Source organism: Phycodurus eques, chromosome 10, assembly GCF_024500275.1.
Source record: "Phycodurus eques isolate BA_2022a chromosome 10, UOR_Pequ_1.1, whole genome shotgun sequence".
Lineage (NCBI taxonomy): Eukaryota > Metazoa > Chordata > Actinopteri > Syngnathiformes > Syngnathidae > Phycodurus > Phycodurus eques.
The window spans coordinates 16,103,763-16,116,189 of NC_084534.1; the positions used below are offsets into that span (position 1 = coordinate 16,103,763).

The window sequence follows — 12,427 nt, forward strand, 5'->3', positions numbered from 1 at the left end:
AAATTTATTCTGGTCATGCTGCCTTGTGATTTTGATTGATTGATTGATAGATTGGTTGAGGACTTATAAGGTTTAACATGAGCCAGGAAGCATTCACAACAATGACATAAAAGGTTCTGAGAACCAAGATATTCCCCATCCGTGGCCTTTTTGAGAACTGTTTGAGCTACAAGAATCCATTGTGTCTTGTGCCAACCTAAAAAACACAAGTTCCTGGTGTTAAAAAAGTCTACGTCTTATCTGGAAAAAAAAAAAAAACACACACACATTCAGGTGAAGTGTATTTTTCTGTTGTTATCGTTTGCTATTTTAACTTTTTTTTGTTAGTCATTGCACAACGTTAGCAAAGCAACGCTAGTTACCTTTTAGTACAGCACTATGAAAGTAAAAAAAAAAAAAAAGATGGAAACTATTTTGTGTGCAGGGATGTGATGTTTTGTTGTTCCAAGTTTGTTTGCTTGTTTAATTTTTTTATGAGTTGGATTAATACTTTTAATTTTATTTAAGTCTTTTTTTTATATCAGTATCTGAACCTAAACTGTTCGGATCAAATAATTCATTTTGACATATGATGGCAATGCAAATACCTTAAATGACATTCTTTCACCCTGAAATTAGATTACTTTTCCTAAAGTGACCCCAAATAAAATGAAAATATTGAAAAATGGCATTCTTTTGTACAGGTGCTAGAAGGTTTTTATACATTGAGGCTGATCAAATTTGACCTGTGTCTACTAAAATGGATTTTAGATTTGTGTGTCAAATCAAATCAAGGAAAATTGTGGTAATGGTGAAAAATCTAGAAAGTGTGAAACTGTACATTCTATAAATCTATGTATTTTTTTGTGGACTGTGTTCAGGGGGTGGGAGTTTAAACAGTCTGAGAACTGTCTGTGTTCCACCACAGTTGCACAGGTGCCTGCAGAAACATGCACCTGTTGATCATTGAACAGGCATGGGGGAATCTAGTTGAAACAGTAAAAGTCCAAGTCATGTACAGTATATATGTATTTTTATAGGACAACTTAGATGGTGTTCACGAGGTTTGAAACAGTCCGAGAACTGTTTGTGTTCCACCACATTTGCACAGGTTCCTGTGGAACCATGCACCCATTGGTCTTTAAACGATGATGGGGAGATCTCAAAACATTGAAAGTGTAAAACAGCATAAAGAGGATCATACTAAAAATAAGGAACATAAGTCATACAGAGGTCATAGATATGTACTTGCAAAAACAAGTGCTGTATCTGCAATGTAGCAAATAAAAATACACGTTCCCTTTTCTCCAAAAGGTGATTAAAGACTAAGCATTCATTTAGTAATGGTAGACAGGCTGGTAATACATTTTGGAAAGATTAAAATTGGGCCAGCCGGAACATACTATGCATGGGTTAAGTAGAGCGTGTGAATACTTTTGTGACACTTTGTTGTCCTGCCTGGAAAGGTCGAGTTGAAAGCAGTGCCTAACATCCATCACAGTGGCTTGCAGGGCGCCGAGAGCGACCCCTGGTGCCACGTAGTAGCTTTGCAGCACTTGTGACGTAAGATTTGCTTTTTACGACGGTGTGCTTACACAATGACACTTTCCGTTACTTTAGCCTGCTAGTTGTAACCGCGTTGGGGGGGGGGGAAAGGGAGCTTATTTCGAAAGCTGTTCAAGTTCGGGCCATCTTTTTAAGATTTCGATTTATGATCGACATCGTACACTGTACAGTACTGGACTGAGAACAAGCAATCTTCCCCGTGAAAAAAGTACAAGGCGTACTTCCTGTGGTGAAACTGCTTCGAGCTGGTAAATCAGGCCCAACGCAGAGCTCCTCGAAAGTTTGTTGTTGTCACGTGACGTGAGACGAATGTGGCGATAAAAGTTTGTTCAGAGCGTCAAACTACTTCGCGTGCTACAACAGTTGATAGGTCATCGACGCCGTCTCCGCCGCAATGCCTCAGCCGAAGTGCCGAAAGATTGCTGTGATCGGTTACAGATCTGTAGGTGAGTAAAGCTCCCGAGATCGTGCTCTCCCAGCTAGCTAGCTCAGAGGCTAAAGTCCTGCTAACTGGCTGGCTAGCAGGCGAACGTCCTGGTTTTGTTTTCCTCGTAGCAGGCTGACGTCAGCAACATGCGTTCTGTGTTGACATAGAATCATTACACATGTGTTTTTTCCCTCTTACAAAACCTACAAGTGGACCTTCAGCTGTAGCCGCGCATAATGTTCAAACCCGGGGTGTGATAAAACTTCCGTGACATTCCTGTTAGGTTAGTAAGTAAAGCATAATACGTTCCTAACAACGTGTATGTCACAAAGTAAATAAGTAGAATATCCCTATGTTGATCCATATCCCGTTTTACAACATAATGTTCATATTTTCCGATATTTATCAGCTTTATGTTCCATTATGTTGGTCTGTGTGACAGCTCTTGTAAAGATGATTCAAGTGGTATAAGAATCTCTGAATCTTTAAAACCGGTGAAAATTTACCAATTTCTGTCCTACGTTGCGTTATAATGTAGATGTTCTTTTGTTGTTGTTGAATCTGAGTTTCAAACTTTAATAATCTTAATCACAAGGCTGGTGTCATTAATTTGAACGCTTGATAAACACATATATATTACATATTATAATGATTAACTTAAAATAATTGTAAAAAGCTAAGGGACCAGTTTTACAAAAAAAATGGTCAGGATCCAAACAGAGTTTGCAGATGGCAGTCGGGTGACGTGTGGTTAAATTTGGCACTCGAATGTGCATGAACAAAAGGAAAATTAAGAGCGAGAATTAACCGACTCGCCACAAGTTTTAAAAATACATAGTAAGGAATAAATAGAGCACAGTTAAGAGGCAGTTGTAGTTGATAACATTTATGAAATTAGTGTTCAAAGTGAATGCTCAGACTAACATCACAAAAGGGACCTGGCCAGCGGTGGGTAAAAAAAAAAACAATTTACATCACATTTGGCAGAAGCCCAGGAAAAAATATAATCAGGATGCGCTTATGGATTTGAAAAATTATATTACTCACCTTGAAGTTTTTGAGGGGGGTTTGTCAACTGTAAAGCCGGGAAATGTTGTGATAGTATTATAATGCATGGACTTGCTCTTTTGAGAAATTTGAAGTCATGCTACGACACATTTTACATCATTAGCCTTTTCATCGCTACTCAAATTGCGCGATCAAGAGTGTCGCTCGTTGAGTGACCACTTCCAACATCCAATCAACGGCGGATGCACACATCTTGTGTGTAGCTGATATTTTTGGAGTAGTCTTTTCTTTATCCTGATTTGATTGCAGTTGTAAAACTGTTTTATGTGTGTTAAATACTGTTATTAAAGCACATGGTAAGTTACAGTATGTCCATTTTCCCTCTGCAGGAAAGTCATCTCTCACAATACAGTTTGTGGAAGGACAGTTTGTCGACTCCTATGACCCCACAATTGAAAACAGTAAGTTTCACCATGCAGTATAGAATTGAATTACCATGATCTATAAAATTACCACATTTCCTCATCGAATGACGAGATTAATTTAATTATGTGTCGTGTTTCCCAACCTTAATTGATCCAAGGCATGTTTTACAGTAGAAACAGCGCACCACAAAGCAAAAATGTTCCAAAAAGCATGTACAGGGGAACCTCGATATAACGGGTATCAGATAAAACGTACCGTTGTGACTGAACAATGTGTTCAAAAGTAGTTTCCATTTGTCACTTAAACTGCATTGACAAAGTCTGTTAGTTCCAGAATTGGCTGCTGTTGTTTACTGGTGCTGTGGCGCAATGCAGGCAGAGAATGGGACTGACGTATATCCGGGTCACAGATATACAAAAAAAACCTACGTACCTACGTGGCAGCAAAGTTGAATGTGGGGCATTGACGTGCCAGCCATGTCATGATGGAAATATCTATTGTCTATTGTACATAGACTCGTAGCGTAGAGGAGCGAGAGCGGCATGGTGGCAGTGTTGGCTCTGAGAAATAAGTGTCTTTGGAGTCTGGAACATGCTATTTTTGGTACAGTAACAGATTTTTTTGTCAAGCCGCTCGCCTTTGGCATTAGATTAGGAACTAGAAAGCAGACTAATTCCTCGCGGCTCATGAAAGCGACTCTCCTATGAAGAATGCTGTATGTAAAAAATGTCACCATGACTAAGCACACCAGCGTGGTAAGTTTGGATTTAATGTGAAACTTTCAAACATTTTCAAGCTTTTTTTGTATACATTATTTACAATAACTTTGTACTGTACTGCAGTGTTCACCGACCTTTTTTGCACTGCGGACCGGTTTAGAGGAGGCATTTTTCTCCCCACAAACCGGCTGTCAAGGTGTGGCATATATATATATATATATATATATATATATATATATATATAAATGGGGGGAGGGGGAATATAATAAAAAAATATATATAGAAAGCTTGAAATACCAGCATATATATATCCTTATTTTTAAGGATATATATATATATATATATATATATATATATATATATATATAAATTAACACAACCGGCTTAAACACTGTTAAATACAACAACTCAACGCAGAATCAGTGTGAGCCTTGGGGTTGTTCCTTATGTCCATTGTGCTCCGTAGTTTTGTCTTCGTTACCGTCACTACAGAAAAGCCCGCTTCACAAAGATAGGATTTTGGAAATGGTAGCAGTGTATTCAGTTGATCCCTTTTTCTTTCAAAAAACTCCGTTTATGTTTTAGTCCAGAGTGCTTGGTCTCCACTTGTCTTTGGCTAGCTTGTCGCCACACACAGCATTAGGCAGAGCGGACTCTGTGTGAGCTAAACCCGTATTTTAAGTAGGACTCCTGATATTGTCTATTAAAAATATAATAATAAAAACATATTTTTCTTTGAGTTCGTACGCTCTTCTTCTGGCTCCTCAGGTGGCCTTTTTCCTTTTGAAAAGAAGCTCGCCAAAACATTTTTTTTTTTTTTTTTACTAATTTTCGCTAGTTTGCATCCTTATTTTTAGTAACGTATCACATGACCGACGTGCAGTTTAGTGTTTTGTTTGGGAATGTTTTGTTCAAAAGAACGACTATTTTCAGTGAACGTAATGAACTGAATCCGTTTATGAAATGATTGGTTCTTTGAGCTTGGCCGCCATTAGCGAGTCGGCTGAGAGCGGAAACAGAAGTGTTCTGTGCAGTCTTGACTTGTCAATTGAGACGCGCAGCAGTTGCGGTGGCGAAGATCCGGTCAAGTTTCAAAATAAAACACATTTGACACACGAAACGGAATGCAACGGAAATGATATAAATTGGTCATTCTTTCTATGCGGCCCGTTAACAAATGCCTCACGGACCGGTGGTTGGGGACCACTGCTGTAGTGGACATTGTAGGCCACAAAATGAACCTACAAAACAATTATTTTGTACTATGTAGTCATATGGATGCATATGGCCTAAAAAATAAGTGCTTCAATGTAACAGACAATCGGCTTTATCGGACAACCACATTAGTCCGTTCTATCGAGGTTCCGCTGTACTGTATACTGAAATAATGATCGTCTTGTCTCTTGTACCTTGACACGAGTGGCCCGACTTAAAGAGTTTTTCAAGATAAGCGCTGTCGCTAGGTTTATTATTATTTAATTTTATTTATTTATTTATTTTGCGTTGACTTGCCAGCTATTATTTGAGATATTAATGCTAGATGTTGGCATGGACCCCAATTCAAATCACTTCACAACAAGCAGCAGTTTGACAGATTTTTTTTAATTTTGTTTTATTTAACCTTTATTTATCCATATCAGGCAATTGAGAACAAATGCACTGCCAATCTGACAGGAGACTAAAACAAAACAAAATAAAAGCAAAAATATCTATGAACAATTCTTCAAAAAGAGGCTGTTTATTGCCACTCCCATGACGTTTACTGCCAAACTAAACAAAAAACAAAGAGAATTCCACTTTGTGCATTTAAAACAACCCTATAACTGTCTTAGGATTTTCTGTCTTAATGTTAACACACATTGCAAAATGCCATAGACGAGCTACCGAAGGGCATCGTTGTCGACGCTTTAAAACCGTTTAAACAATGGATATTTGAACACAAACGGCGGTAGCACATGTAGTCAGACAAAATAGCAATACTCATTGGCATATATTCATTATCCTCTGCGGAAAACAGTTTATCATTGCATCTTACTGAGTCACTTATGAACCTGTCCCTTGTTTGTGTCTGTATGTCTGTATTACACTGCCTTCTGGTAGCCAGGTTGTGCACACCAGAAGGAGTATAATGTGGGGCCATAACTGAGTAATGGCCTTTAGTGGTAGCCAGTAAGACGCCACACTTAAATTTATTTAGGACTGTTGTGACGTGCCTCACTGGTGGCTCCGCTTTTGGCTAGCAACGGCGTAAGCAACATAGTTGTAGTAAAGGTAGTAACAGCCACCTAGTAGAACAACCTGTATTTTGTGTGGGTTTCACCCCCCCCCCCCCCCACAGGGGACACAAGGTGGTGGTTTATTTTGATTCCAGAGTGTAACATACCCAGTACCTAGTGATTAATTGAGGCACGGTGTCGATTAGTGTGGAGGCCACTATCTGAGGAAATTCGGTATTTAAAAAAAAATACTTTATAAACTTGTTAATTCCCCTTCCCAGCATTCAATAAAATGGTCAGCGTCAATTGTCAAGACTTCAATCTTCAACTGGTTGACACTGCTGGACAAGTGAGTTGTGTGAAAATCAATGACAACTTACAAATAATGTGTCCTGTGCCTGAGACTAATATGTGGCATCCTATCAACTGCAGGATGAATACTCAATTTTTCCACAGTCCCACTCAATGGACATCCACGGCTATGTCCTTGTTTATTCTGTGACATCCATGAAAAGGTATGAAGTTGCCTAATAAAGAATGTAACACACCAATAAAAATGAAAAAAAGCTTTTTGTTTGTTTGTTTTTTACCTGAGTTCCTTTGTCATCTCAAGTTTTAAAAGATCATGCTGTATTGAAATCAGGCTTTTTATCTGAGCCAATTATGATGTGATAAATGAGCTATGGATATTCTCTGCTCAGTTTCGAGGTTGTTCAGGTTCTACATGACAAGCTGCTAGACATGGTTGGAAAGATTCAGTAAGTTTAATCTTTTTAAGTTAAATACTTCCAGAATTGCCCCCTCTCCACCAAAAAACAAACTAACATATTTTGTATGTTTCAATGTCAATATTTTCTATTTAGAGTTCCAACCGTTCTTGTTGGGAACAAAAAAGATCTCCACATGGAAAGGTAAGAACATTTCTACTTGTTTTAAAATGTTTCAGCGGACTTAATATGTGTAAGAATCGGGACGTATTTAAGTCAGTTCCATTCGCCAGACGTACTATTATTATAGTTTGACGAATCTATTTTAACCAATATAATGTTTGGGCGATTACAGTTGCCTTTTCTGGTCTTTAGAGAAGTAAATATAACTACACAGGAAATGCACAGATCAAACTGGGCCAATCAAATCTGTTCATTCATAGCAGCTTTCCAAGCGGGTATGTTGTGAGGTAGGTAAGCAGTGAGGAGAGAAATCCAAGGAAGAAAGTTCTAGGTAAATAGATAATGCCATCCATCCATTTTCTGGACTGCTTATCCTCACTAGGGTCGCGGGCGTGCTGAAGCCTATCCCAGCTATCTTCGGGCGAGAGGCAGGATACACCCTGAACTAGTTGCCAGCCAATCGCATTGAACAGATAAAGTTGTATGTTAAAGCATGAAAAGGGGAATTCGTTTTTAATGTTAGTTTAAATTGTTTTTATCAGAATATTTTTTCTAATTGTTAAAAGCCTCTGGTGACTGGAATATATTCCGCGGGATCGTCACAGGGCTTTCAACAGTCAGTCAACAATGCATATTAGCTTTCACAAAAAATAAACCGACCAGTTCAGTGTGTACCCCGCCTCTCGCCCGAAGATACCTGGGATAGGCACCAGCACGCCCGCGAGACGCTTGTGAGGATAAAGCGGTATTTTTTTTTTCAGGCCCTTTGCCCAGTTTTTAGTACAAGCACCCTTTTTAGCTAATACAGCCATGAGTATTTTTGGGAATAATGTAACAAGTTTTTTTCACAGCTGGATTTGGGGATCTTCTGCCATTCCTCCTTGAAGATCCCCTCCAGTTCTGTCAGGTTGGATGATGAACGTTGGTGGACAGCCATTTTCAGGTCCCTCCAAAAATGCTCAATTGGGTTTAAGTCAGGGCTCTGGCTGGGCCATTCAAAAACAGCCACGGAGTTGTTCTGAAGCCACTCCTTCATTACTTAAGCTGTGTGCTTAGGGTCATCGTCTTATTGGAAGGTGAACTTTCGCCCCACTCTGAGGTCCTGAGCACTCTGGAGAAGGTTTTCGTCCAGGATATCCCTGTACTTAGCTGCCGAGTTAAATATGAGTGTCACAGCAAAGGGTCTGAATACTTATGGCTGTGTGATATTTCAGTTCAGTTGTCTATTGTACATAGACTCATAGCGCACACACACACCGCTACTTAAAAAAAAAAAAGCATGGTATCGTTTTTGATGGTGAGGTACCATGGTAGTTTTTTGTATTGGTACACCGTGCAACCCTAATAGCCACGAATGAGAAATACATCGTTCTCAGTCTTTGTACACATTTTCAGCAAGAAACAAATATTTGAATTCACTTGATAGGGTCTTCAATTGTCAATCGTCTGTTAATCCAAGCACATTGGTAATTAAAACACAGTAATGAATCCTCTTCACTCTGTGTCTTTGCTATCTGGATTTCTATCTACCGCTCCCTGGCTCCCCCCCCCCAGTTTCAGTCTTGGCAGATGTCTGGTGCTCAACTGTGTGCCATTTTAGCTGCATAAGCAGTGTTTTCACTGTCTGTTTCTCAGGGTCATAAAGCCAGAGGAGGGAAAGAAGCTTGCTGATTCCTGGGGTGCTGCTTTCATGGAGTCCTCAGCCAAGGAGAATGAAGTAACACCAGACTCCTTTAAAACAAAACCAAAAAAAATATATATATATATATATATTTTTTTTTTTGCACATCTCATTGACCGTTGTCTGCTTACTTTCTGACTCTCTACTTGCTTCTTCCTGCGCTGCAGACCGCCGTGGAGGTTTTCAAGCGAATCATACTGGAGATGGAGAAAGCTGACGGGAATGCCCCGCCAGAGGAGAAGAAGTGTGCCATGATGTAAGGGTGTATTGAGGACTTGGTAAAAGTAACTTGCTGAAGACAGGAGGCACTGCTCCACCAGTGTACCAACAGCGACCTCACCAACAAGACCTGGCAGTGCTGCCATCTTCAATTCACGCCAAACTATTCCACAAGAAGCAGCTCAGGCAAAGAAGCACCTTCATTGGACATTTGCTTGAGATATTTGATGAGTGGGTATCATTTTAGCCCAAAGAAAAGACAGATCCTCATTAACTGTATCCAGAATTCCCTCGAACATACAATGGTAATTATTTGTGAATGCCCGATGTTGAAACATTGGTTTGTGTAATTTTTGAGTGGTTGGTGTATAGTGGTGGTGGCGGCGGCTTGACAGTTGTTGATTCCCAGTTCACATTGCTCTAAATGTGGTGGTTGATTATGTCACAGTGGTGGACTGCCTTAGATGCTCTACTACGAGCCTTCACAAAACACTCTTTCCACACTTCTTTCCATTGTAATGTTTTCAGGTTCCTTTCAAGCTATTTATACATACATACATACCTGTGAGATTTTCTGCTGAGCAGATTAGTCCGCTGCCCTCACTTCTACAGTTTTAACTTTTCTATCACCTGTAGCAAAGCTGTTATGGAACCCTCAGATCCGTTTACTATAGGTTAGAAAAATATCTTAGATTTTTGCCACCTATAGTTTTTACGCATAAATAGAATAGGTTTTGCTGGTCTTTTTTTGTTTGTTGAATTACGCTGGCTTTTGCGCTCCACATGAGTTTAGAGTAGTGCATTATAGTAATTTATCACGTCATTTTAGCATTGTAAAATACAATGAAATGAAAAGCCTGAGTTGCCGATTCTTGTTTATGGAGCCATGATATCATGCACGTGATTTAATGTAAACTGAATTTCATGACATGCAATGTTTGCATTTAGTTTTTCTTGGCACTTGTTGCCTTAAAATACACCTGTCTGTGGACTATAATCACATTACATATTTTTTTTCCTCATATAGTTTGCAACGTTATGTCTTTTTTTTTTTTTTTTTTATATAAATATGAAGTGCTTTGCTGAGTAAGTAGTTTTACGATGGACGGAGGCTGGTTATGCTGTGTCTTGTGCCTTAAACATCTTCAAAACTCCCACATCTGGTTCCCTTCACGACCAAAGGTGCTCTTATAGGGTTTCTACTTCCGTCTATTAACTTGATCTCATGGGTGTTGATGGTGGTGGTGATGGTGTGCACAACATGGACGCCGATATGCCGATGACGGTCAGCGTTCATTCAGAAATCTTGCTGTAAACGGTTTGTATATAAAATCTGTTACTCAATTGATGTGGTAGTGTCTTTTTGTTTCACATTTTTATTGGCCAAATTGAAAATTGCACATCTCACAATACACTTGAAGGAAAACTAAACTGATTCAACGTACAGTGGAACCTCCAAAGTACCACTAACTGTTAGGCTTCCAAGTTGCATCATTCTGTACTGCTCACTAAGGTCGCGGGCGTGCTGGAGCCTATCCCACCTATCTTCGGGCTCGAGGCGGGCTACACCCTGAACTGGTCGCCAGCCAATCGCAGGACTATTAATAGTTGGTTAATTGGTCATTAGAAATTTCCATCTGATGGCGCTGTGGACAAGGGTTTAGCGCATTAGCCTCACAATCCTGAGGTTGGGGGTTCAAATCTGGCCGCCATCCTTCATCTGTGGAATTGGTGTGTTCTCATGCATGCTTTGGTTTTCTTCATCTTCCTGCCACATTCTAAAAACATGTACGTTAGGTTTATTGAAGACTCGCAATTTTCCTTAGATGTGAATGTGAGTATAAATGGTTGTGTTTCCATGTTTGTCTTTAACCACTGACAAAGACATGAACAGTCTATAATTTTAATGGTAGGTGTATTTTTACTGGGGGAGACAGCTAATGAAAAAGAAAATCACATAAAAGATTGATTTTGCAATTCATTGGCGGAAATAAATATTTGACTAATGTTAAAACATTACTTGGTACTTGATGCAGAACCCCTTGTTGGCCAGTACACAGGTCAGATCTTTCTTGTACTTGATCACCAGGTTTGCAGACATCTCGGGAGGAATTTTGGAGCACTCCTCTTTGCAGATACTCTCCAAATCCTAAAGTTTTCGACGCTGTGCCTTGGCAACTCAAAGTTTCAGCTCCCTCCACAGATTTTCTATCGGATTTATGTCTGGAGACTGTCTAGGCCACTCCATGACCTTAATGTGCTTCTTCTTTAGCCACTTTTTCACTTCCTTGGCGTGTGCTTTGGGTCATTGTTGTGCTGGAAGCCCCATCCATGACCAATTACATTTTTGGGCTGAGAGATTGAGTTTGTCACCCAGGATTTCACGGTATAAGGCTCCATCCATATGCAGTGAAGACCTGTCCCCTTTGCAGAGACACACCCCCAAAGCACAACACTTTCCCCTCGATGCTGGATGGTGGGGATGGTGTTCTTGAGGTCATACTCTGAATTCCTCTTCCTCCAAACACAGCGACTCAAATTGATTCCAAGCAGCTCGATTTTTGTCCCATCTGACCACATCACCTTCTCCCAATCATTCAGGTGATCATTGGCAAACTTCGGACGGGTCTATACATGTGCCTTCTTGAGCAGGGGGCGCTGCAGGATTTTGATCCCTTACGGTGTAGTGTGTTACCAATGTTTTTCTTGGAGACTGTGGTCGCAGCTGCCTTGAGATCAAAGCTCCTCCCATGTTGTTCTGGGTTGATGTCTAACCTTTCTCATGATCATTGATACCCCATAAGGGTACCCCCTTACATTTTTCACTCAACTGAATTGTTGATTTTTTTTCAGATTTATTAAAAAAGAGAAACTGAAATATCACACAGCCGTAAGTATTCAGACCCTTTGCTGTGAAACTCATATATTTAACTCGGGTGCTGTCCAATTCTTTTGATCATCCTTGAGATGGTTCTACACCTTCATTGGAGTCCAGCTGTGTTTGATTATACTGATCGGACTTGATTAGGAAAGCCACACACCTATCTATATAAGACCTTACAGCTCACAGTGCATGTCAGAGCAAATGAGAATCATGAGGTCAAAGGAACTGCCTGAAGAGGTCAGAGACAGAATTGTGACAAGGCACAGATCTGGCCAAGGTAACAAAAAAATATCTGCTGCACTTGAGGTTCTTAGGAGCACAGTAGCCTCCATAATCCTTAAATGGAAGACGTTTGGCATGACCAGAACCCTTCCTAGCGCTGACTGTCCGGCCAAACTGAGCAATCGGGGGA

The 12,427-nt window shown here is 40.0% G+C and overlaps 1 protein-coding gene across 1 annotated transcript; it reads left to right on the top strand.

The window, feature by feature from the left end:
• Window positions 1-1,589: 1,589 nt before the first annotated feature.
• Window positions 1,590-9,992, top strand: rhebl1 (Ras homolog, mTORC1 binding like 1). The gene is made up of 8 exons (XM_061688753.1): window positions 1,590-1,991; window positions 3,370-3,441; window positions 6,623-6,690; window positions 6,774-6,856; window positions 7,043-7,099; window positions 7,205-7,252; window positions 8,867-8,948; window positions 9,080-9,992. The coding sequence occupies exons 1-8, from the start codon at window positions 1,940-1,942 to the stop codon at window positions 9,170-9,172; spliced, it is 555 nt and encodes a 184-aa protein (XP_061544737.1). The 5' UTR covers window positions 1,590-1,939; the 3' UTR covers window positions 9,173-9,992.
• The last annotated feature ends 2,435 nt before the right edge of the window (window positions 9,993-12,427 follow it).

Coding starts and splice junctions, on each gene's coding strand:
- rhebl1 (XM_061688753.1), top strand. CDS start 1,940: ATGCCTCAGCCGAAGTGCCGAAAGATTGCTGTGATCGGTTACAGATCT. Junction 6,691..6,773: donor TGGTTGACACTGCTGGACAA/GTGAGTTGTGTG, acceptor TATCAACTGCAG/GATGAATACTCAATTTTTCC. Junction 6,857..7,042: donor TCTGTGACATCCATGAAAAG/GTATGAAGTTGC, acceptor TTCTCTGCTCAG/TTTCGAGGTTGTTCAGGTTC.